The 25,471-nt window shown below is 40.2% G+C and overlaps 1 protein-coding gene across 2 annotated transcripts in view; it reads left to right on the top strand.

Annotated features, from left to right (window-relative positions):
• Nucleotides 1–25,471, top strand: part of d4 — a 548,883-nt gene that overhangs the window by 398,953 nt on the left and 124,459 nt on the right. For both annotated transcript variants that reach the window (XR_010860741.2, XM_067151017.2), the window contains exon 7: nucleotides 2,371–2,518. Coding sequence is in view for 1 of the 2 variants with exons in the window: in XM_067151017.2 (XP_067007118.1) it covers nucleotides 2,371–2,518 (148 nt within the window). In the remaining variant the exon portion in view is untranslated. The remainder of the gene's footprint in view (nucleotides 1–2,370; nucleotides 2,519–25,471) is intronic.

Here is a 25,471-nt window from a genome sequence, read left to right as displayed (position 1 = left end):
TGACCAGAGAAATAATCACAGAGTGGCTAGGACAATTGGACAGAAAAATGATAATGCAGCATCGCATCCGGATACAAGTATGTTGCAAAATGTGAAGATCGACTTTCTCCCACCATCAGTTTCTCAGCCGCTTGACCAAGGAGTGATCCAGAACTTTAAGGTTATGTATAGACAGTTAGTGATGAAGCACATAGTATCAGAACTTAACGGTAATAAAGTAACCCTTCAAACACTGACAAAGGGGCTGAATGTTCTCCAACGTATGGAAAAATGTCACAGCCTCAACAATTCGTAACTGCTTTCTGAAAGCTGGGTCTCCCGCTAGTGGTGGACATCCCGAAATAGAATCGGATACTCTTCCTGACAACATGGAAACAACACGAGTTGATTAATGCAGCAGATTACAGTGTACAGGTGAACACCTATATCGAAATTGATTCAGATATGCCAACAGAGTGTGAGAGTGGAGACACGAAAACTATTCTTCAGTCAATCCAAGGGAAGAAGGACAAAAATGAAGATTCTGACGAAAGCGGGAGTGAAGGTGATGCTAATGACGACTTTGAAGAAAATACGGAAATTAATGTGCTGCCAATAACCTCATACAGTGAGGCTCTCGGCATTGTTAAGCGACTGAAAGAATTTTATTATAAACAAAACGATGAAAAAGGTGTAAATTTGACCCAGGATTTAATTGCACATAGTGAAAACATCATTGCTAAACCGAAATGGACAAAACAAACGAACATTAAGGATTTTTTAAGTGCTAATGTTTTACTGTACTGTGCTAGAGATTGAGTTTCAAAAACTCATACGTTCTTCTTAATTTTAACATGGTGAACTGTAATAGTGTACAGTGTGCTCAATAGAGGTTTACATAGAAGTGTTTTTCTATCTTTAATACAGTGCATCGCAGCTGCAGCAGCCCATCTACAACTTTCTCATGTGAGTACAGTGCAGTATATTGTACAACACTGTATACAGTATACAATTAAAGGTACATTTGCAAGAATTGTTAACACATACAATACATGGGTTATTGTGTTCCAACTTTTGTTTAATGGTACCGGTTTCATAACCTCTCGGGAGCGGACACCCCTTCATAACGGACATTTTTTTCGGTCCCGAAGGTGTCCGTTATAGGGAGGTTTTACTGTAATTGATACAGATCTTGGCTGAGATGCACAAAGTCAGTGTACCCATAGCGAGACCTTTTTGCTGATAAATGTCATTAAAAGAGAAAACAACTGTAGAATATTAAGAATTTCTTCAATTTCTCATTTACTGAGATTGTCATTTCAAAGCTGATGGTATTGAAGCGTTCACCCTCACAAAAAGACTGCAAGCATCAGAGATGAAATTTCTTAGATCCGCCATCCAGAAGACCAAAGATGGACAAGTTTAGAAATGAGGAGTTGAGGAATAGACCTCCCTATTACACCGAAACGTCACATCCAGACTACAATGGTACGGGCATGTGATGAGGATGCAACCTACAAGAACAGCCAGAATAAATTTGGAAAGACAGGTGGAGGGGAAGAGCCCAATGGATGGGCAGAGGCTCATTAAGATGGCCCAGGAAACTGGAACATGATGATGATGGAGGATGGCCCAGTGAGGACTGTTGCCGTTAGCAACCAGTTGAATTAATTGAGACTGTGATAAGGTTTTCTCTCTCACAGCTAGATGATGAAGATGTAGAGTGTAGTGCTAGAGGGATGATCCCCAGCAAACTTACAAACTGGACAAATGTCAATACAATTAAATTCCCAAATAAAATATGGAACCATTTGTCCTTCAGCCAACAGTCTTTTAAACATTAACAGTTTCATGAAACCTAAAATTCAATTATTTTAAAGCAACTTGGCAAACACATAATGATGTTCGAGCAGATGAAACCTCTTAGGGCGCAAGAAGCCATTCAGAATAGATTGCATAATTACAACTTATTTGTGCTACCCTCAACTAGAGTCAGTATAGACCCTTGACTAAGAACTTTGCAAAGCAGGCGTTACAAAGGAGTCGTGCACTGACACAAGGGGCGCGTCCGGTTTACAGCTTCATGACAATCATAGTTATCTTATTGAGATGTGACACTGACTGGCACCACAATAAATGATAGGGTTATTATAGTCGTAGAATGAACTTGATGGCCGAGGAGAACAGATTATGGTTCCTAATACAGTACAGTAATTTAAGGGAAACACACGCAAATCGCTGACAGCTGTAAGGTTAATGAGTTACAGGTTTTTCTTCCCCACTAGAGCTTTCTAAATTATTAAAATCGCCTCAGTAGAACTCTTAGCCGGTGTTGAATTGTGTGTGTTGTTCCCTCTGCTACATTTAGTGATGATGTATTTCTGTGCATAGCCTTCTCAGGTGATGACCATGATGCCCGAGGACAAAGAACGGGCCTCAGCATCGCCATATTGTGACTTCTGCCTGGGGGATGCCAGCGAGAACAAGAAGACAGGGCTGTCAGAGGAGCTGGTTTCTTGTTCGGACTGTGGACGATCAGGTAGGAAACTGAATAACGCTGCCATCAAAAGAAGTCGTAGCGGCAGAGGAAGGACTCGGCGGAAAGCAGAATCTACTTAATGGAGGCCGTCCCTGTCTATATTTCTGTTCTTCAGCTGTGGTATCTTTAGATCTGTATTTAAAGTCTCCCACCTAGTGACCAATGTTAGGCAGATTTTTAAATTGTGGTCCGATGTTCCTGTAGAACTAGTCTCGAAAAGCACTTTGTGTATGGGACAGTGCTGTGCTTTAAGTAGTTTCCCTGACTGTGATCAGATACTTTTCTTTAAAACATTTTGGTGATGTAGCTGTATCTAGTCTAATTCCAGCCTTTTAGCAGCTTGTTTGTATCTGTTTGACACAATGGAGGGACTCTCAGCTGTATACATGGTTTTAGACGATGCTTTGGTTGATTAGAAATGAAATGTCAGCCCTGTATATTGGTACCATACATGTAAATATGATGCGAGGTCAGTGTATGTATATATGTAATAGCTGTTTTTGAAAATTATAACCAGAAAACAAATGGTTGTATCTTATCACACAACAGTTTGTAAACAAAGAAGTCATGCTTGCAAACTGAGCAGTAAAGTTCTTAGCCAGTGATCATTGTATATACAAATGTACAGTTACTGCCAAGCAACTTGCTCCGTGCCTGGTTATACCTTCACACTCTCTTCCGGCTGACCTTTGAGAAATAGTTAAAAAAAGGTGTTTGAGTACTTCGTGACCCTGGTTAGACCATTTTGGTTTGTCTCGTAAGTAGAGACGATGCTGCTATGTCCTTGTGGGTTTACATCCTAATGTGGAAGGTGATAAGAAATGGCTGCTACGATGTTCTGTGCCTCTGTGCTAATTCTGTGCATCGATTGTTGGTCACCATAATGGAAAAATAACTGTTTCTTGGTTGCTTTGAGTAGAGGTTGAAAATTACATTTGAAATCTAGTTTACCACATTCTGCAATTAGAAGAGATCCAGAAACATGACACATCTGGGCAAAAAATACCCCAGTTGAAAAGCATTTAAATGCAGTGCTGATGTGCTGAGTGAGGCTTCAAGTGTAGAGAAAGTATCATCGCATAAGTGAACGTGTTACACCACAGTAGGGAAGTACCACTAAAAGTTGGGTCTTTTGATTGTCCACCACTATTGTCTCTGTCTCGCATGTCTCTACTGAACCTCGATTCTCCATTTTTGGAGGGACCCCAAAAAAAAGTACAACACGGGAATACAGAAAATCCAGGAATCAATGAAAACCATCAACAATTTCGCTAAACTATCCGCCTCCGTAGCTCAGGGGCCCGGGTTCGATTCCCGGTACTGCTAGGAGGACTGGTACATGCAGCTCACCTCCAATGGGGGTGTGCCTGAAAAAAGCTGCATCACCTCGGGATGAGGACACGAGTTTACTTACTTATCTTAGAAACTCGCCAAAACCAAACCAAACTACAGCTCCAATGGGCCTTTGCCTGCCAAGTGACCGCTGCTCAGCTTGAAGGTGAGGTGACGCGTGGTCAGTGTGACGAATCTTTTCAGCCGTCATTCCTGTTTCTGTAGACTGGAGTCATCATCTCAACATTAAATAGCTCCTCAATTAAAGGTAATCATGTAGGCTGAGCGGACCTGGAACCAGCCCTTTATACAGGTAAAATGCCTGAGCTGGCCAGGAATCGAACCCGGAACCCTCCGGGTGAGAGCAGGCTAGTTAGATCGTGGGACCGGCTTCAAACATTAATTACCAGTACGTGAGTTAAAAATCTAGGTACTTTATGTTCAGTTTTACCAGAGAAACTTCATCAGTTTTCCGTGAAAACTTCTGGCATTTCAGCAACATCGATCAGCCCAACTCCTTGAAAAATCTAATAACGCCAAGCCGAACAACAAGTAGTTGTTAATTCTGTAATCTAATAACGCCAAGCCGAACAACAAGTAGTTGTTAATTCTGTAATCTAATAACACCAAGCCGCACAACAAGTAGCTGTTAATTCTGTAATCTAATAACGCCAAGCCGAACAACAGGTAGTTGTTAATTCTGTAATCTAATAACGCCAAGCCGCACAACAAGTAGCTGTTAATTCTGTAATCTAATAACGCCAAGCCGAACAACAGGTAGTTGTTAATTCTGTAATCTAATAACGCCAAGCCGCACAACAAGTAGCTGTTAATTCTGTAATCTAATAACGCCAAGCCGAACAACAGGTAGTTGTTAATTCTGTAATCTAATAACGCCAAGCCGCACAACAAGTAGCTGTTAATTCTGTAATCTAATAACGCCAAGCCGAACAACAGGTAGTTGTTAATTCTGTAATCTAATAACGCCAAGCCGCACAACAAGTAGTTGTTAATTCTGTAATCTAATAACGCCAAGCCGAACAACAAGTAGTTGTTAATTCTGTAATCTAATAACGCCAAGCCGAACAACAAGTAGTTGTTAATTCTGTAACCTAATAACGCCAAGCCGAACAACAAGTAGTTGTTAATTCTGTAATCTAATAACGCCTAGCCGCACAACAAGTAGTTGTTAATTCTGTAATCTAATAACGCCAAGCCGAACAACAAGTAGTTGTTAATTCTGTAATCTAATAACGCCAAGCCGCACAACAAGTAGTTGTTAATTCTGTAATCTAATAACGCCAAGCCGAACAACAAGTAGTTGTTAATTCTGTAATCTAATAACGCCAAGCCGCACAACAAGTAGCTGTTAATTGTGTAATCTAATAACGCCAAGCCGAACAACAAGTAGTTGTTAATTCTGTAATCTAATAACGCCAAGCCGAACAACAAGTAGTTGTTAATTCTGTAATCTAATAACGCCAAGCCGAACAACAAGAAGTTGTTAATTGTGTAATCTAATAACGCCAAGCCGAACAACAGGTAGTTGTTAATTCTGTAATCTAATAACGCCAAGCCGAACAACAAGTAGTTGTTAATTGTGTAATCTAATAACGCCAAGCCGAAGAACAGGTAGTTGTTAATTCTGTAATCTAATAACGCCAAGCCGAACAACAAGTAGTTGTTAATTGTGTAATCTAATAACACCAAGCCGCACAACAAGTAGTTGTTAATTCTGTAATCTAATAACGCCTAGCCGCACAACAAGTAGTTGTTAATTCTGTAATCTAATAACACCAAGCCGAACAACAGGTAGTTGTTAATTCTGTAATCTAATAATGCCAAGCCGAACAACAAGTAGTTGTTAATTCTGTAATCTAATAACGCCAAGCCGAACAACAAGTAGTTGTTAATTCTGTAATCTAATAATGCCAAGCCGCACAACAAGTAGTTGTTAATTCTCTAATCTAATAATGCCAAGCCGCATGCTCGCTCCACGAGTGGGAAATGATACAAACTTTTTAAATGTAACATGCACATATAAAACGACTGCGCTTTTTATGACATTTTCACACAAGAACGTAATATTCCCAGTCTTATATTAGGACCAAAACAGTAACAGGCAATCCCAAGACCTCCCATGTAGTTATTACAAGATATTAGAATCATTCCGTATTGACGGTTTTCACTTTACAAAGGAAAAATTGAATGTATCCTCCTGTCGTGATATTGGGAGAGCAGTCAAGAAAACATAACTAGTAACTCGTTCGTTTTTATTATTATTATTATCAAAAATCTAAGAACCTAAGATACAACACTTGTAACACAATGATATAAAACAAAGATATAACACAATACACTCCAAAGAAGGTTCTCTCATAGGGTCTATCAATTTCCAACATTCTCCCCACCCTGGTCAACCTCTAGCGGGATGACCAGCTGAATTGATCGGGCTACTTGGTGTGCCTGTGGTGTTCTGAGAATAACAGTCCTTATCTTCTGGTCCCTTCCTTCTAGTAATCTATCTATTCTTGCTCTTTTCTATAATTGGCGTGGTCGTCCATCTTCGTGAATCAACACCAGATCTCCGGGTCTGAACTCGATGGATCTTCCAGACACACCTCGAGCTTCATGAAAGCTCTTGAGTTCTAAGAGGTACTCCTTGGTTCATCTTTTCCAGAAGTCGTCTGACAGCTTTTGTCTCGGTCTGAATTCTCTTTTCAAGGCAAGTCTTATAGTCGGTTCTGGTCCTGTTGGCACGGTCATGAGTCCTTCACCGACAAGAAAGTGTGCCGGCGTCAGGGATTCAGCGTCATCTCTATGGGAGATCGGTCTTGAATTTACCGCAGCTGCAATGTTGAGTAGAGTAGTGTTAAGCTGTTCTTCTGTAAGTCTTAATAGTCCCAGCACTTTTCTTAGGCATCCCTTAACTGTGCCTACCATTCTCTCCCATCATCCTCCCCACCTAGCTGCCCGTGGGGCAATGAACTTCCAAGTGATACCGTCTTTGGTGAGGAATCGATGGGTCTCAGAGAATGACAGTGCCTTCCAAAGTTCCAACAGTTCTGCCTGAAATGTCCTTGCGTTGTCCGTGTATATGGTATGTGGCCTACCAGCAAACCTTTGAAGGGCCATAAGGAATGTGTCAGTGGTCATACTGAAGCAAAACTCTAAATGCACCGCACGTGTCACAGCACAAATGAATAGTGCTTTTCCATCGTCATGCCTACTTTGATGTAGAGGGGACCAGTGAAGTCTATCCCGGTAATTGCAAAGGGTTTCGACGGTCTCACCCTAACCGCAGGTAGTAGAGCTTCGATTTGCTGCCCTTTGAGGTTCTTCATGATTCTGCATGGGAGGCAGGTGTGCAAGACCCTCTTAACATTTTGACGAGCTCTAAGGATCCAGAACTCTTTCCGGAGCTCCGACAGTATTACCCGAACTCCAAAATGATGTAATCTGATATGTGTTTGCCGAATGAGTAGATACTTGAATCGATGAGAGCCATCGAGAAGTATCAGGTGCCGTCGCTCCTTAGTGAGGTCCGCACAGTGCAGTCGACCCCTGAGGCGGAGGAGTCCGCCTTCAATGAATGAAGAGGTTGAAGGACCCTATTTTGGATTCTTTTGGAATTGGTCGACTGTCTTCGAGTGCTTGAAGTTCTACTGCAAAACATTCTCGTTGAACAGCTCCTATCCAGTATGTTCGTGCCTTTGCGAGCTCCACCGCTGTTAGTTCTGTAAGCTTCTCTCAATGGTGAGTGTTGTGTGCATATCGAAGAATTCAACCAGTAATACGCATCAGTTTCCAGTAGGAACTGAACTTCGAACTATCTATAACACTGGAATATGTAGTCGTTGTCATTACATGTTTTATGTTTCTCTTCTCCTTGGGAAGTTGCTCACTTGGAGTTTGAGCACCGGATGGCCAACATTCCTCACGATGTGCAAACCATGTGAGTCCATTCCACGACTTGCACTCAATCTGTATCTGGTCAACACGAAGTTCTCATGTCTAGGGCAATGCCTCCATTGACTTGGAGTTGAGTACGATTGAATCTCCATTACTCTGTTGCAGATGAAGGTTTTCCATCTGTTTGGGTCACTGTGTATCCAACCCCAAGTGACAGTAGTATCCGTCCATGGTATTGCCCGAGTTATATCGTGGCCTGTGGCTGTGCAGAAATAGGACAGCAATCACACTCCCACTAGCGCTGCTAGTAGCTTGGGCCATGACGGGTGTCAGCCTGTTCTTGCTGCAGGCCAGGTGGACGAGTACGTTGCTTCCTGCCTTCGTACAAATGTACAAAACTGCCCCAAATGCTCTTTCTGAAGCATCAGAAAATACGTGGATCTGAACCTTGCGTGTCGTTGAAGTAGCTAACCACTGCGGAATTTGTACCCGTGAAAGAGAGGATAAGGAGGATGCCCAAGTGTTCCATGATGCTCCGATATCAAGAGGTAGCAACTCGTCCCAGTCAATTCCCCTACTCCACATATCCTGGAATAACAGCTGAGAAGGGAGACGGAAACAGTCCAAGTGGATCATAGAATCTAGCCGTAATCTGTAATAACTTCCTCTTGGTGATTGGTCCTTCAGATAAAGCCTTGGTGATCTCCTGTGGGTTAATGTAAAGGTTATCCATTTCTGTATTCCAGTAAACACCTAGTATCAGCGTCTCTTTGTTGACCTCTTGACCTTTGGCTCTCCAGATGGCCTTTAGCGAGTTTGAATTAGTGGCCCATTTCGCTAGGTGGAAGTTCATCAATTGCATCAGTGCAGTAAGTTTGTAATACAGGGCCGCACCATTGTCATTCTCTGCACCGGATGCAAAGTCGTCCATAAAGCTATTGTCATCTAGGAGGGGTGCTGCAATAGGAAATGTCGTTTTGTATCTGTCGGCGAGTTTCCTCAGTTGCTGAAAGCAAGAACGGACTGCAGGTCAGGCCGAATGGGAGCCTAGTGAAGCGATCAAGAATCTGGTTAAGTCCCTGTCATCCTCGTGCAAGACCAGCTGAAGAAATACCTGTGTAATATCAGTAATGATGGCCATGGGATGTAGCCTGAATCATAGCAGAATAGCCATTGTCTCAGGTAGCAGATTTGGACCTGCCTCTAAAGCGTCGTTGAGAGACGTCGAGTTGGTTTCATGAGTAAACATTTCGAAAACTATTGTCAATTTTGTTTTTTCCCAGTTTCTCCTTCTTTACAGCTTGATGGGGGAGATAAAACGTGGTGTTCTTTGGATCTCCAGGAGTGACTTCAGCATTTGGTTCTTTTAGAGCGCTTTTGTTTTGAAGTCTTTTGATCAAGGTAACAAATTGAAGTTCCGCATTTATCTTGTTATTTGAAGGAAGAACATCCTGCTTTCTTGGTAGGCAGACCACTCTCCGGCGACCTTAACGCGGTAGGTTGCCTTGAATTCGTGAATAATAGCAGAGTCTTTCTCAGTTAGGTCTCAATTTTGATTTGCAAGTATTCCCATTGTCTCTAGATCCCAGAATGTTCTTAGTTCATCATCCGAAGGTGAGATAGCTTGTTGAATGAAGTTCACAACAGTAGAATTCACACAAGTCCCTGATTGGCTTCCATTTAAGATCCATCCAAATATTGTCTAATTCAGAACGATCGATTCAGATATTCGAATTGGTGAGCCGGCCTTCATTATTTTCCAAGATTGGTCACTACCAATTAAGATCTCCACGGGCAGGTTTTCTTTCGAATCAGACCTAGGGTCTACTAAGTGCAATTTGCGTACGTGCGCCCAAGTTTTGATGTCTTGTGGAGCTGCTGGTTGAGGTGAGAGTGAGTGTGCACTTTCGTAAGCTTTCATGGAGACCGTAAAGTTGGTGTAAACTCCCTTCATACTGAACCTGATGACTACGCTGACATGATGGGTTAGTCTGAGACTCAAATGTGTCGGTGGTTAGTGATCTTGATGTAAATGTTGCCTGACTTCCACTGTCTAGTACACAGGCTTAGCCCTGTAGGTCCAGTGATTCTTACTTGAGCTGTCTGCAAGAATGTGAAACCTGGTATGGTTGTGTGGCTGTGTTGGCCTGATCTTCTGAGGTCTTATGTATCCTCCCATTGTCGCAAAGGGACTTCTTGCAGTTAGCACACTGTGCCTTTCCTTTCTTTGACAATTGAACTCTGTATGCCCTCGATTGAGGCACAGGAAGCACCGGTTAGCTCTCTTCAGGCTCTCCTTTCATTCCGTAACGTTTGTGATTTTCTTACAGTCCAGAGCCCAGTGATCTCTTTGATTCACAAAAGGCACAAAATGGTTCTGGCCCCTTAACCTCTTTTCCTGCTAAGCCTTTAGGGTCGGCACGGACGTGAAGAGCTGCCGCCGTAGGAGGGTAGCTTGATGATATGGAGGTTTCACCGTGAATCTTTTGTGTAGTAAGCGCTCCGTCAACTTCCTCACCGAGAAACTCCATTAGTTTGAGGATGTTACCCTCCGAAAGGTCTTCTCGCTTAACGCGAATGATCCAGCGATGGCACGTATCGTCCGGAAATGCTCGGAAAATCTTCGGTGCAAGTACTCGGGCACGGGCGTTCACATCTTCCCTGAGAGTGCGCAGAGCATGAATGCGCCGATTGCAGTCAATAAACGTAGAATTAAGTGCGTCCGGTGTGGCAAACTGGATGGGCTTAATACATTCTATGTTGTCCAATTGGGCCTGTATGATTCTATTCTTGTCGCTGTAGCGAGCTTCAAGAATTTTCTTAGTCTCTTCATATGTCTCGGCCGTCATTGCAATGCCCTCAATCAAGTGCTTTGGTTCTCCCTCTAAATAACCCCGCAGAAATATATGTTTATTAATAGTAGTGAGTGATGTGTCCTTATTGATTGACTGTTCGAACTATTCCCAGAAACATGCCCATGTTTCTATATTACCTGATAAGGGTTCTAGTTTTATTGGGGGGAGTCTTAACGTGGTTGAGGGAACAGCTGAGGCAAATCTTGGTACCGTCTGTGTGTTCATGAGTCTAAGATTCGACATCGCACTTTCAAGTTTTTTCTCCATCCTATGTAAAATGCGAATGATAGCGCGCTTGGCGTTCTCTATGTATTCCTGACATGTACACTAGTGTCCAAAAGTTAAGCATAAGTTACAAGTAAGCTGCAAATCGCACGACAGCCTTACGTGTTCGCTCTGTATAGGAAAGGAGTGTTTCCTGCTTCGACTAGCAGCGTAACCGCAAGGTAAACAGCCAGTGCCTGCGCCCCATGTTCCCTCAGTCGTGTTTGCCCTGTTATAGTGTGCGGAGTGTAGCCTCCTGGTGAACGTGACGACATGATGGCACGACGACGCCATTGGACCCCGTTTTGCAGGGTAGAATACTCGGCCGCCTGGAAGCAGGCAAGACACAGACCGAAGTCGCCGTATCCTTGAATGTGCCACAAAGTGTCACTTCCAGGCTTTGGAGACGATTTCGAGACACAGGAGATGTTAGTCGTAGGCCAGTACCAGGTCAACCAGGGGTAACCACTCCACAGCAGGACCGATATCTGGCCTTAACCGCCCGACGAAATTAGAGTGCACCTGCGAGACAATTGTCGGCCGAGCTTACAGCCATCTCAGGGGTTGCTGTTCCCTGGCAAACTGTGTACCGGAGGTTCAGAACAGCAGGGTTGTTTGCCCGACTTCCAGCGGTGTGTGTCTCGCTCACTCCAGCCCGTTTACTGTGTACTCGTCAACATCAAAACTGGACCATGAATGAATGGAGGCATTTGCTCTTCACAGATGAATCCCGCTTCAGTTTGCAGAATGATTCCCATGGCACATTAATCTGGAGAGAACCAAGTAGCCGATACAACCACAGGAACATCATGGAACGGGACCAGTATGGTGGTGGTGGTGTCATGGTGTGGGGCGGCATCATGTTGAATGGCCGTACGGACCTGCACATGTTCATGGGTGGTCCAGGGAACACTGTTAACACTCGGAGATACAGGTATGAAGTACTGAGACCACATGTTCAACTCTTCAGAGGTGCGGTTGGTCCAGACTTCCACTTAATGGACAATAATGCCTGACCGCACCGCGCTGCTCTGGTGGATGAATTTCATCGCATGGACTGGCCAGAGAGGTCTGCGGATCTGAATCCTATAGAACATCCCTGGGATGCTTTGGGGAGGCGAATTACATCCCGTCAGCCTCCACCAAGGACCCTCCAAGACCTTCGCATTGCCCTCTCTGAGGAATGGGATCGACTGTCACAAGAGCTCTTGGACCATCTGATAAGAGAGCATGCCACGTCGCTGCGAAGCATGTGTGGCCGTTACGGGTAACCATACACCCTATTAACAGCATATTTTGTTGTGGAAGCCATTGCCCAGTTTTGTTACTTGTTGTCAAAGGTGTACCTTAGCTATCAGAACCTTTCTGACTCTGTTCTTTTGGACAATTTGTGTGACATATGGTGTGTGAGTCAGCTTCCGTTTGTTCAGCAATCTGTCTGACATTCCTATCAGGCGGTACGGCCTTGTTTAGTGATTGTGCTTAACTTTTGGACACTAGTGTACTTATGTCATCAGCATACACAGTGTCATCGAGGAGGTCGTGAACCTCATCGTCCAGGGCCCTTAATTTATCCAAAGTCTCTTGTAACCTATCCTTACAGTACTCATAATCGTCAGGAGAGGTAGACTCGGTAAACTCTCGTGCTTTCTCCACGAGATGTGATGTTTTTCCTTTCCCTGGCACGTCTTCTTTTCAATTGGTGTAGTCATCTTTTCGCGTTACCGCCTTCCATACTGGACCTCTAGATGTGAATTTGCTATAGTGAAATGGTGTAATTGATAGAGACTTTGTAATAGCAGGGGAAATATTTTGTTCCTTGATCTATTATTGATCGTACTCGGAGGTATTGTGACGTAGTTCAAGGAAAGCCAGGAGATGGCAGCACTGGTCACTCAGTTGTGCGTGAAGTCTCCTCCAGGTGGCATAAATAAAGAATATGGCTGCCCTTCGAGCTTAACCAATAAACCATCTATGTGTTGACACTACACATACTATCTCTGCCCCTTCTTTTTTGTCTTACTATGCGTTATGGGGTATTTTGCAAGTTCCTTAAGTATTTCAGATTTAAACGAGAACATAAATACTCATCTGACAAATGTTACGTTGATGGCTTGGCGTGATGTGTACGGCAACAATTTTCCCTTAGTCTCTTTTCAGAACGTGTAGTAGACAAATTACTATTTAGTCTCTAGTCCATCCCGTGTTGTGCCTTGACATTGGGAGAGCAGTCAAGAAAACAGAACTAGTAACTCGTTCGTTTGTATAAGATACAACACTTGTGACACAGTGATACTAAACACATAAGACAGTCCAAAGAAGGTTCTCTCGTAGTGTCTGTCAGTTTCCAACCCCTCCTATTCAATACATAACATAATTCCATCATTGGATGGGGTAATAAAATTCAAACATGTTTCGACTCGTTTGAGCCATCTTCAGTAAAATAGGGTGGTGGGGGAACATAATACAAGCTAAAAATGTGCTAAAACATAATGAAAAGCACGGGAGACATTTCCATCGTTAGATGGAGCAGTAAATAACTAATTGAGACAAATTCAGTTAATGTTATACATAATTGAATCTAAAAACTGTGTTAAACCTAACAAGAAAAGAAATGAACGGAAATGAACAATAGTTTATTATAGTGAGGTTGCAGACCTCTTAGTCTAAAAGCAGGACGGAACCACTGTCTTCAAAATTCAGAACTGACAGTCTCTCACTATAAGCACTTATTGTTCGTTATCATTTGATTTCATTTCTTTTCTTCTTAGATTCAACTAGGTAAACCCGGCCTCGCTTCGCTGTGGCTCTGTCTCATGAATGGCTAAGTAAATAAATGTATTCTAGCAAACATCAGATCATCTGAACATCTGAATTGTTGTCATGTAACATTTTTTGCAACAACTCAACAATATGCCTTTTGGTTCCAGTAGAGATTTGGCAGCATGGATACAATTGGTCATTTTCATCTCCAATGAAATAGATTTGGAGAAATTTATTATTCTTGCTGGGGTGGTTCTTTTGGCTGCTGAAGTTCAGGTAGCTTCACTTTTCTGCTCGCCCAGCACATTCCCGGGGGTTCCTCTTTAAATGTCTTTGTTGTGCAGTGCGGACAAACTTTGTCCATTTTTCTAATTTGTACGAATTTACATCAGGTATTGTACTGAATATCCAGTTCGTATGGAAAGGCATTTCTTTGATGTGAAGCTTGATCATTCAGATATTGCAGCTGCATACGTCTTCGCTGTTGATCTAATTGTTCTTGGCATTGTTGAGATGATTGTGCTGCACTTCTTCTTCTTCTTCTTGATTCAACTCATAAGACTTCAAGTCTTTCTTCCCGCTGATCTGGTGAATCTTCTGCTCGCCTTTCAGAAGTTCTGACTCTAACACGTTCTTGCATCTAAATGATCCTGATCAGTGCGGTTTGATATCCATTGACATTCTGTGATTGCCTGTCGAGGCCTATGTTCGAAAGTGGGCGAGGCATTGCATACTATGACTAAACTTAAGGATATGAGCTCGATCATTCTGATATTACAACTGTATGCGTCTTGGCATTCTTGAGACGATCGTGCTGCTTTTCTGCTTCTCGATTCAACTCATAAAACTCGTACTTAGGCTGGCAAAAACACAGACGATCGACTACTTTTGGAGTTTTGCAAGCACAGGACACAGGCAATCAGTTCCTAACATGGCAGCATGTTCCCATCCAGCAATGATATAGCGGCAGTCTGTATTAAGAAGTTACAGAATAATTTATTAATATCCACCTGTTCAATATAGTACAGTCCTTATAATTACATAGTGTTTGATATGGGACATGGCAAGCATATTAAGCCATTAAATACTCTTAAGGCCTCAAGTACATGGGACGAGTAACAAACGGCATTGGTCTTGAAAAATGTCAGAGGAACTGGTTCTAGCAAGTGTTGCAGTTGTACCTAAACTGATTAAAAACAAATTAATTAAATGACAAAACTCGAAACGGAAAGTGTGGGTGAAACCGTGGATAGGAAGATGTACTGATTATGGTGCATCAAATACTTTACAGAAAGAGCTGAAGAACGAAGATCATGCGCCTTATAGAAATATTTTGAAAATTGCAGGTAAACGGTTTGAACTACTGGGAATGGTAGACGAAATGTTGTTGAAACGGGACACAACAATGAGAACGGCAATCCCAGTAACTACAAAATTAGAAATAACTTTACGCTATTTAGCAACTGGTGATTCATTTAGGTCACTGGAGTACCTGTTTCGAGTTCCAGTTGTTGTGTTCTTTGACCATTCATTGAGGTAAGTGTAAATAATTTATTTCATGGAATCTTTTTACATAATCTGTGAAAACGTCATCGCTGTTTGTAAGATGTCCTCTTCATCATTTGAAGAACCAGTTGCGGAAGCAATTCTTTGAGGACATGTGATTAGAGTAAAGTGTAGTGAAATTCTGGTTGGACTGATGCATTGTCCAATATGTCCAACTTAGCACGAGTTATAGAATTTTGAATATCCTGCTGCAGCTGTTCGCTTTGGTAGCTGACGGAATTCACTTGCTACATACTTGGCTTATCCACAGCAATGTCGTCTAACTTCTTACCACTTTCTACATTGTTTCTAAACCTTTTTCTTGGCGGCTCAGGTGGCGAGTGGGCCGTGTTTGTTGTTCGTGATGCCAGGCAATGGTGGTGTTATCTTGTTCTAAATTTTGACTTTGGTTTAGGTCCTGAAAAAAAGGACAAAAATTAATAATAATGTATATTTCTTATTCATTAAAAACAATATTTTCCTTTCAGGTACCAAAAACTGTTGAACATTGCAAAGAAATTGAAAAGTTATTCCTCCAGCTCTGAGACCTCCCCGTTCAGGTTCATTACACTACAATTACAAGAAAACCTACAATATCATACTATTGGCCATGGTTGATATTGACGTAGGAGGAAATGGTCGAGCAGTATTTAGAGATAGTACTCTGAACATTGCAATGGAAAATAAAACCATTCGGTTTCCTGAGGACTGTTGTCGGGGATAACGCTTTTCCTCTAAGACCCGATCTTATGAAGCCTTTCAGTAAGCATGGACTAAGTGATGAAGAAAAGATATTCACTTATCGTCTTTCTCGTGCCAGAGAATGCTTTTGGCATACTTGCCTGGCAATTTAGAGTGTCTTCAAGACCAATTGATTTGAAACCTGGAGGATAAGGTCAAGAAAATACAAGAAAAGTCTACAACATTCGGAGAAGAAGCTATGCAAGAACGAAGAGTGCAAGTTTACGCCTTTACCTAGAAACAACCTGAACCCTCCCTGGGATAAAAGTGTACACCTGTCATTTATGCAACAGTGCGTTTTCGCGAATTGTTGTTCCAGAAAAACACAATTGCATTCACTCGGGGGTGAGACTACACAAATGTACAATATGTGGTAATATGTTATCATGAAAAATCTACAGATTAACCAATATAATAATGCTCTTCAGGACCTGCTCACCTGATGAGCTAAACTGAGCACTGTCCCTGCATTGCAGGAGGCCATAGCCCTTAGGGGATTCATACGGCTAATTTATTTATTTATTTATTTATTTATTTACTATCGATAGAGTTGTTTTAGCTGCGTAAGACTGCGGGGCCCTGACCCACCTCTATAGCTGATGATGCTCACTATGATTGAGCGAAACATGTCCTACTTGTAATTAAATGGTTTTATCCTAAATATAAAGGACATTGAGTATTGGAAAGGTGGTTTTTATTAACTTGATAATTTCTTAGACTGCCCTAAGCCACTATGTCACAACAAGCAGTGGACAGGAGATGTAACACTTGGTGAATGGAGACATCCTACACCCAGTGACCAGGCTAGGCAGCAACAATGCAAGCATACACGGAGGAAAATACTCTGCCGTGGCAATGGGAGAAAGTTGGACTTAAAAACAGCCGTAAACAATTTTTTTAAAACAATTGATGTAGTAAATTAATAATACATTAAATTTACTTACCAAATTTGATGTACTGCTTCTTGTTGTCACAACCTCACTCAGACTTTGGTACATAAACTTCATCTGTTCCACAGCCACTCTTTTTGCTTTTTTTCAATTTTTTGTAATTCCTTTCTGTAGACATCTTTTAGACTTAAGCAGCTTCTCATCCATTTCGCCTAACAACTGATTTTCATTCAGCTCAGACATTTAAAACTCGCTTCCCTCGACGATTTGTTGCTGTAGTCTTTATTTTTAATGTTCCACAATGTAGGAAATTGTTGGTATACTTGTAAAAACAATTAAATATTACTCGTGTTACACTTCATAGTAGCCTTGTATAAAATTTTCTTAAATTATTATTAATAATAATATATTAAATTCTTAAAGCCTCAAGTTCATATCAAATTTTCAGAATAAAACCTAACCTTATGACAACACGTGGCTTCCACACCCCAGCTAGTTGGCTACTGAGCAAGTGTCTGTACTGACTACTAGCGCACTCACCAACTCGACGGCTTTTTACAAGATGTCAAAAACAGTTCAGATGTAAGACTTTTCAGGCATTTGCTCTGTTTACCAGCGTTTCGTCTTAGGTCTGACACTAGACTCATCAGAGTGTGATGTGTCAGACCCTACCCACTGACGCTGGGGTGTATGCAGGTTAACTTATCAGAAGCCCTTATAAGAGGCACAGTCTGATAACTGCATACGGGAGATAAATCTCCACAATGGAATTATTGCCCGCCTAGCAATTCCAAATGGAAAATTCCAAATTCCTACAGAGGGAAAATGGTGAAAAATATCTAATTCCCTCCATTGGAATGTAGAATTTTCTATTCGGCTTTTTACAAGCTGCTTGTTAAATTCGCCCTGTGTACTTGAGGCTTAAGTTAGGTTAGGGCCCTGAGTCAGACGTTATATATACGACTATCCCTTTAAATCTAATAGTTTATAATAATATTGTAATTAATGCTCATTAATTCTCCAAAGCGGTGGAAAGTTATGCTAATTCTAAATTAAGTCATAAAAACTTTAATAAGATAGTTGTTTTGTTGACTTCACATGTGACAGGGATAAAAAGTTATGCAATTATGTAAAATCTACACCGAACATGGTAAAATGAAAATGGCGGACAAGACTAAAACACGTCTCGGAAGTGCTCTAAAATACTTGGTGAATATTGCTGAAGAAGGCGGTTATCTGAAGAAAGAAGCTAAAGAAACCATGCATAAAGCCGTAAGTGACATTAGGAACCTTCTTATGGAACTGCAATTCACCCTAGATGATAAATGTCAATCGAATAAGAATTAACAGAATGATGTTGGAATAGACAAATCACCGAATACAGAGGGAGAACACCTACGGAACAGGTGGCGGCATCTACTGGCCCACCGCAGGCTCAAATACTATCGACAATGTCTATTGGACAACAATGTAATCACGACTCTCTCGACCAGTCTGTGTGGATTCCGAGATGGAAGACATGATTACAAACTGTGATGGAAAGTCTCTTGAATAATATAAAACATACGATCAAAGAAGAACTAAGCCAAAATCTATGGCAAAGCAACAAATTGTCTTGGAACTTATACCCCAAGAAAATTCCAAAGAATAGCAATGACCTATGGTCAGATAGCGCCGTCCACATCAAAACAGTGAGGGAATGATGACCACAACAATTGTGGGCACAAGAAAGTTCGAATATGGGAATGATAAATGCCAAACAGATAAACTGCAAGCTGCATATCGTAGAGCTTGGTTATACATAGGGAACTATAATCTACTAGTTTCATGGTCCGTATTGATAGTTCATGTAGCCGAATGTGAAGAACTCCAAACTAAATAAAGCCTTTAAAGTGGTGATCCCAAGCGGAAGTGTGGTCATCGTATGACGCAGAAGCCAGACTGGCAGCTTGGTCTGCACTCTTGCGCTATCTAACAACAATCTCGTCTTTATAGAAAGTCTAGCAACTAAAGCCTTGGAAATGAACAGATTCTACTCACAACATATATCAGCGATGTAAGGACCAAGAGGACGGCCGAAACAAGGAATCTCCTGCTTCTTCAAATCAAAAATGGAAAAAGTGCTGAACACATACAGGATCAAGACACACTTTCTATGATTACCATATACCTTGAACCATTAACGCCAATAGAAGACAAAATAATAACCATTACGGTTGCCTTAAGACAGGCGACACCAGGATGAAACATTATTATAGCTGGAGATCTGAACTGCAGATTAGACGTTACAAATCACAGAACAAATGAACTGTTAGATATGTTGATGGAGGAAAGATTCGTCCTGGTCAACCAAGCGGATGAACGAACGTACTTCACACACTCAGGATGTAGTACTGTTGACTTAATATTCTATAAAGGACCTAATATTACATTGAATAATTATATAGTATGTTATTCAGCAGATGAGATACCCCTAAACAAGCATTGCCCGGTCGTGGCCAATTTTTCCATTCCAAATGTGATGAACAGAATTAAAATCACAGAAATCAAAGTCTCACGACAGCTAAGAAACTGCGTATTAAGCCACAAGAAAGAAGAATGGGAAGAATTCGATAATCACATAGAGAGAAATGACATTGATTCGGCTGCCATGACACTGGACACAGTCTGCTAGGGTATACAGTCAAAAGAGATTTGATGCATAATGTTATGCGCTACATACAGTCAAATCCAGCCATAGTCTAGAGGATATAAAATCCTACAGTCAAACCAGAAGAGAATACAAAAATCTACTGAAGATTAAAAACAAGGATTATAGCAACAAATATGGTGGAAGAAGCCAGAAAGGACCCGTACGTGGCATTAAGGCCACGGAAATTTCAAAGCAATAGGAAAATAATTGGGGAAGAACATTTCAATAACATTCTCAACATTGATAAAACCAACACCGATCAATATGAAGACATGTCTAGCGGAAACTGAACCGTTCACGAGACAATAACATCTCTAAAAGACAAGAAGGCGCCAGATCCCAACGGCATATATAATGATCATATCAAAGGCTCAGTTAGCTTATTGCTTCAGTCGCAGATATGTTAAACCGATGCTTAAAAGAGGGCAGCATACCAGAAATATAGAGGACCTCTACAAATAAGATACTATTTAAGAGGAAAGGCAATCAATTGGACCTGAACTACTACAGGGGAATTGCATATTGAAATGCGTATTGAATATACTCACAAGCATTATCACAAAGTGAATTTCTAAGGAAGTGGAACACAGGATTCCGAAAGAACAGGTTGGTTTCCGAAAAGGCAGGAGCACTCCCCACATCATTAACAACTTAATTCATGATATAGAATATGCATTAAGGCATTCTCAAGGAAAATTCCATGTAATCTTCATAGATTATACCAAAGCTTCCAATACAGTAAACAGGCAAAAATAAGCTCATTGCACTGATCCATAACATGACGACAAGATGGCATAAGCACATAGAAAACAATAACTCAGATCAACGGCGTCCTACAAGGAGACCCATTAAGCCCCCTACTCTTTAATGTCGCCACATACGATTAGACAAGAGACGGAAGATATAAAAATCTACACATATGCGGACGACATGGTCATTGGATCAAATTCCACCTACAACCTACAACCTGCAAAGAGCCATAAACCCACTTGAGAAGTAGGCACAGGAAAACAAAATGGAAATTAACGCTGAAAAAAACTGTACAGATGACATTCTGCAATGGAGGTCGAGAAGCTGCGGAGGACAGGATGTATCTCAGACCGAAACCTCTTGTGACAGTCAACAGCTTCAAATACCTGGGAGTGACTCTGCAAACCACCGCCAGATCTTTCAGAATACACGTGAAATCCTGTGCAGCATCTGCCACAAAAGCAATTTTTGACATCAAAGAATTATCCAGATTATCATTAACAACTGCTATGGCCTTATTCAATGCAAAAATAGTTCCCATCGCAACATACGGAATAGATATTAGTTTGGATAAGTTAAGTGGAAACAGTTAAATCAAGATTCTTGAAAGCCGCTCTAGGTGTTTCGAAACACACAGAGTCGAGGCTAGTACACGAGCTCGCAAGAGAACCATTCTTTATAGAAGAACTTGTTTGAGACTCCCATCTACCGACAGCTCGAATAAACTGCTCCTTGAAAGACAAAAGAAACGAAGAGAAATTTGGCTGGAGTTTTATACTACAAGAAGCCATGGTAAATAGATCCTGGGCCAACAGGAATCAAGAGGTCTTGACACCTGGTGACCTTAATAGCAGTGCATGGGTACCATCACAAAGTATGCAAGAACCAGAGTTTTCACGATCCCAGAAATAACTGTATATGGGAGTTGTGTGATCAACCTTGTGATCGTTACCACATGACCACTTTTAAAAACTAGTAATACCACTGGTAGACTTTTGTGCTTAATTAAAATGTGTACAATAAAAATTGGGGTAAAATATATCGCCAAAACTTGTGTAACTTATGTAACACATATACACACAACTTGTGTGCATTTCTTAATAATAGAAATTGTGTAAAGGTTGATTCTGTGATTAACGATCAAAATAATTAAAAATGTGTTTAGTGTAGGGCTAAATACATATAAATACAGTACTAATACATAATATTTACAGGTTCAAAGTATGTACATAGTCAACACACATGGGTGAGAGCAGAAAAGTCTCTGGTAGGCAGTGAGAGGAAACTGCACCACAAGTGCACGTCGCCGAGTCGGCACATCTGCGAATCCTATCAATAGCATCATTAAAAAGTCTTCATATTTACAATAGTATTACAAATATTGCGTACACCATTAGTTATATGATGTGTGGATTAATTAAAAATTTTCAGTATATTAAAATCTCATCTCGGTAATAATTAAGAACTAGTCAAGAACATAGTGTTTCGTAGTAGAATAGCTGGTTGAGCGGCGAGTATACGTGTTATGAACAGCCTATTGGCATCAACATATAAGAAATTGATTCATTTTCTCCAAAATCCTTTGTGGATTTGTCGTAATCTTGTACTTTATCTTCTGATGAAGTCAATAAGGGGGGAGTTCAACAAGAAATTGGATGTAATATGAACTGCAATGTATTGCATGTTGAAGTCTGAAATTTCAAGGAAAATGAGTGTAAATTACTGTACTAAGTGTAGTAAATACCTTAAGAAAGGTAGAAAGACAACTAACAGCATTGGCTGCACGAGAAGGTCTAGCAGTTGCTTTGTTATTACTTCTTGAGCACAGTTGTTCCTGAGGCATACCGGTACACGACGCATGCGCTCGTTGCGATATGTGCGCGAAGTACTAGTGTCTACAACAAAAAGGACCTTAGTTAAAAAACACGCTTCGTAGTATTGAAAAGGTTGAACCTAATAGACATCTTATCGTTGATCTCAGTTCAATACGGAAACATTAATGAAATTCATCTTTAAATAATTTAAAATTAGGATAACTTTCCACTGCTTTGGAGAATTAATGACCATTAATTACAATATTATTATGAAGTATTAGATTTTAATGGATAGTCTTATCTGACTTAGGGCCCTGATCTAACGTAGAGTATGGCTAAAGATGCTTGCCATGTCTTGCGAAACATGTCAAACACTATGTAATAACTGCATCCTAATTATAAGGAGTGTATTGTATTGAACAGGTGGATATTAATAAATTATTTTGTAACTGTCACAATAACGAGATTCATTACTTGTTATCTAGCAGCCAACCAGGCAAATAAAAGCAAATAGATACCTTAATCTCAAAGTTAGTCAGTAAAGTATCAAGAGATATTAGCTTTTTAAAAGAACGTTTGAAGTGTGGATTCATTGCTAAGTTCTTACAATATTAACAGAGAAAATACATCCCTTCTCCAAACTTGCAAAATACTCAAAGGAAAATCAGTTATATCTGGCTGAAAAGCAAAAGCAAGTCACACTACAGAAAGAAATCATTCTTGAATTTGCAACTTTATAAGACCCATTTAAATCTCCCTTAATATGTCCCCATTAGAATGGGACTCATAGACCAGATTTGTCAATGACAAAGTATTAGAAGCAGTAAATACGAAACAAGAAACACTGGATAGGAAATCGGCATTTCTGTAGAATACTAAACAAAAATCAAACTCTAATAGAACAACAAATACACATATTTCTCAATTGAATAATATCCCTACAACAGTAAATTTATCTAACATTAATTTCTCAGACAGTGAAATGAACCTTCTTATGAAGGTATGAAATTCAACTGGCCCAATTCTAATAAAACAGACTATCAAATCACTACGATTGCTGAAATTGAATGCAACTTCCCAATGATATCCGTAATGACATCGGATAACTAAGGTTAAGTTATGAGTAGGTTCCCACCTTCCAATACTTATCAATTTCTATATAATAGGCTTATTGATTACATAATATAAACCAATTAATCTCTAGTACATGTTTCGTTCCGATTATGGAACATCTTCAGCTAACATTTGATAAAATGGCAAGACAATTAAAATACATTGATGTTATGATGATACAAAAGCTAAAAGATATGATAAAATGGCTCGAAGATTAAAACATATGATAATGATGATGGGATAAAGTTCATTCATGTTGGTTAAAAATTCAACAAGTCAGTGTTCAAATGACGAATTAAAAATGGCGATAAGGTTCTTCTTCATGTTGGAGACGTGTACATTATGTTGATCTTGAAGATAAATTGAAGAAATACAAGATTTTCTTATATGTATTTATCGGGGGAACTCTTGATAAAATAACCGTAGTTGAAGTTGAGTTTTGGTAGGATTATTGAAATGAGTCTGAAACGAGAAGAGAATGAGTAAAATAGAAAATATTTTAAGGAGAAAACCTTGTTAAAAATGTATGTTCGCGAGAATGAAGGATAATGGAGTTGATTACCTTATAGTCAGTCTTGTATTTAACGTCCTCCCTTATGCCGTGTTGTTAACTGACTGAGTCCTGTGTACGTGTGTAAGGTACTTGCGGTGGGCGGGGAGTATTGGAAGGAGAGGTAAGTGACGTGAGGAGAGCGGGTGAAATGTTGTGTAGGGTGGAGCTAACTGAGGAGTGGCATTGTGATAGGCTAGGGGAAACGGAAGGAAGGGTAGGGGGACAATTATGTAGGGTGGAGCTAATCGGAAGGAGGTGTGTTGGTTGTTTGTTGGGATTCTTTTTGATGGTTTTTCTAGATGAATCTAAATTGGTAGCCTCTTATTTTCCGTAATTTCGTTAACATTCTGGTTGGGATTTCGCTTCTGATCAATTTCAATATAGATATTTTCAAGGATATTCATTAATTTACCTTTGTTTAGCGTTCGTAGAATGGTTAAGTCCCTTTCTATCGATGTAAAATTGTGTTTATATTCGGTCATGTGAAGACTCATGGCCGAGTACTTCCTGTGTTTTTCGGCATTAATATGTTCTTGATATCTTACTGAGAAATTACGGCCTGTTTGTCCGATATAAGAATTGGCACAATTTGAGCATTTAAGCCTATATATCCCGGAATTTAAATATTTGTTATTACTTGCAATGCTTTGATGATTGAAAATTAAACGTTGGTTGTTGTTATTGGTGCGAAAAGCAATCTTGAAATTGAATTTCTTAAAAATGTTAGTAATCTGGTAAATATTCCCGTTATTATAAGTAAAGGTGGCGAAGTTCTTCTTTTTATGTTCTTTTACTAGCTGTGTTTGAGGTTTATTCTTCATTTTATTCATTAATCTATCTATGTAGTGTTTTGTGTATCCGTTGCTTATCGCTATTTTGTAAATGAGATTAATTTCTTTTTGGAGGTCGTTTTTGGACAAGGGAATGTTAAAGGCTCTATTTAACATGCTTAAAAAGAAACTCCTTTTATGTGCCTCAGGATGGTACGAATCTTTTCGTATGGTGTTTATAGTTTGAGTCGGTTTTCTAAAGATTGTAAAGGCCAACTTTTCTTCTTTCCTTTCGATTGTTAAATCAAGGAAATTTAGTTTTTTATTGTTCTCGGTTTCTAACGTAAATTTTATGAAAGGGTCTAAACTGTTGATCTGGTCTAATAAATTAGTGCTATTATTGATTTGTTCATCTATAATTGCGAAGATGTCATCGACAAACCTTAGCCAGATAATGATACCTTTTTCATCATTTAAAATTTTATGTTTTTCTAAGTGATCCATGTATATATGATGAAAAAGGTATCATTATCTGGCTAAGGTTTGTCGATGACATCTTCGCAATTATAGATGAACAAATCAATAATAGCACTAATTTATTAGACCAGATCAACAGTTTAGACCCTTTCATAAAATTTACGTTAGAAACCGAGAACAATAAAAAACTAAATTTCCTCGATTTAACAATCGAAAGGAAAGAAGAAAAGTTGGCCTTTACAATCTTTAGAAAACCGACTCAAACTATAAACACCATACGAAAAGATTCGTACCATCCTGAGGCACATAAAAGGAGTTTCTTTTTAAGCATGTTAAATAGAGCCTTTAACATTCCCTTGTCCAAAAACGACCTCCAAAAAGAAATTAATCTCATTTACAAAATAGCGATAAGCAACGGATACACAAAACACTACATAGATAGATTAATGAATAAAATGAAGAATAAACCTCAAACGCAGCTA

The sequence above is a fragment of the Anabrus simplex genome, chromosome 7 (assembly GCF_040414725.1).
Source record: "Anabrus simplex isolate iqAnaSimp1 chromosome 7, ASM4041472v1, whole genome shotgun sequence".
NCBI classification, from domain to species: Eukaryota; Metazoa; Arthropoda; class Insecta; order Orthoptera; family Tettigoniidae; genus Anabrus; species Anabrus simplex.
Note: the sequence above shows the minus strand (reverse complement) of the source record. Positions and strands in the feature narration are given on the sequence as shown.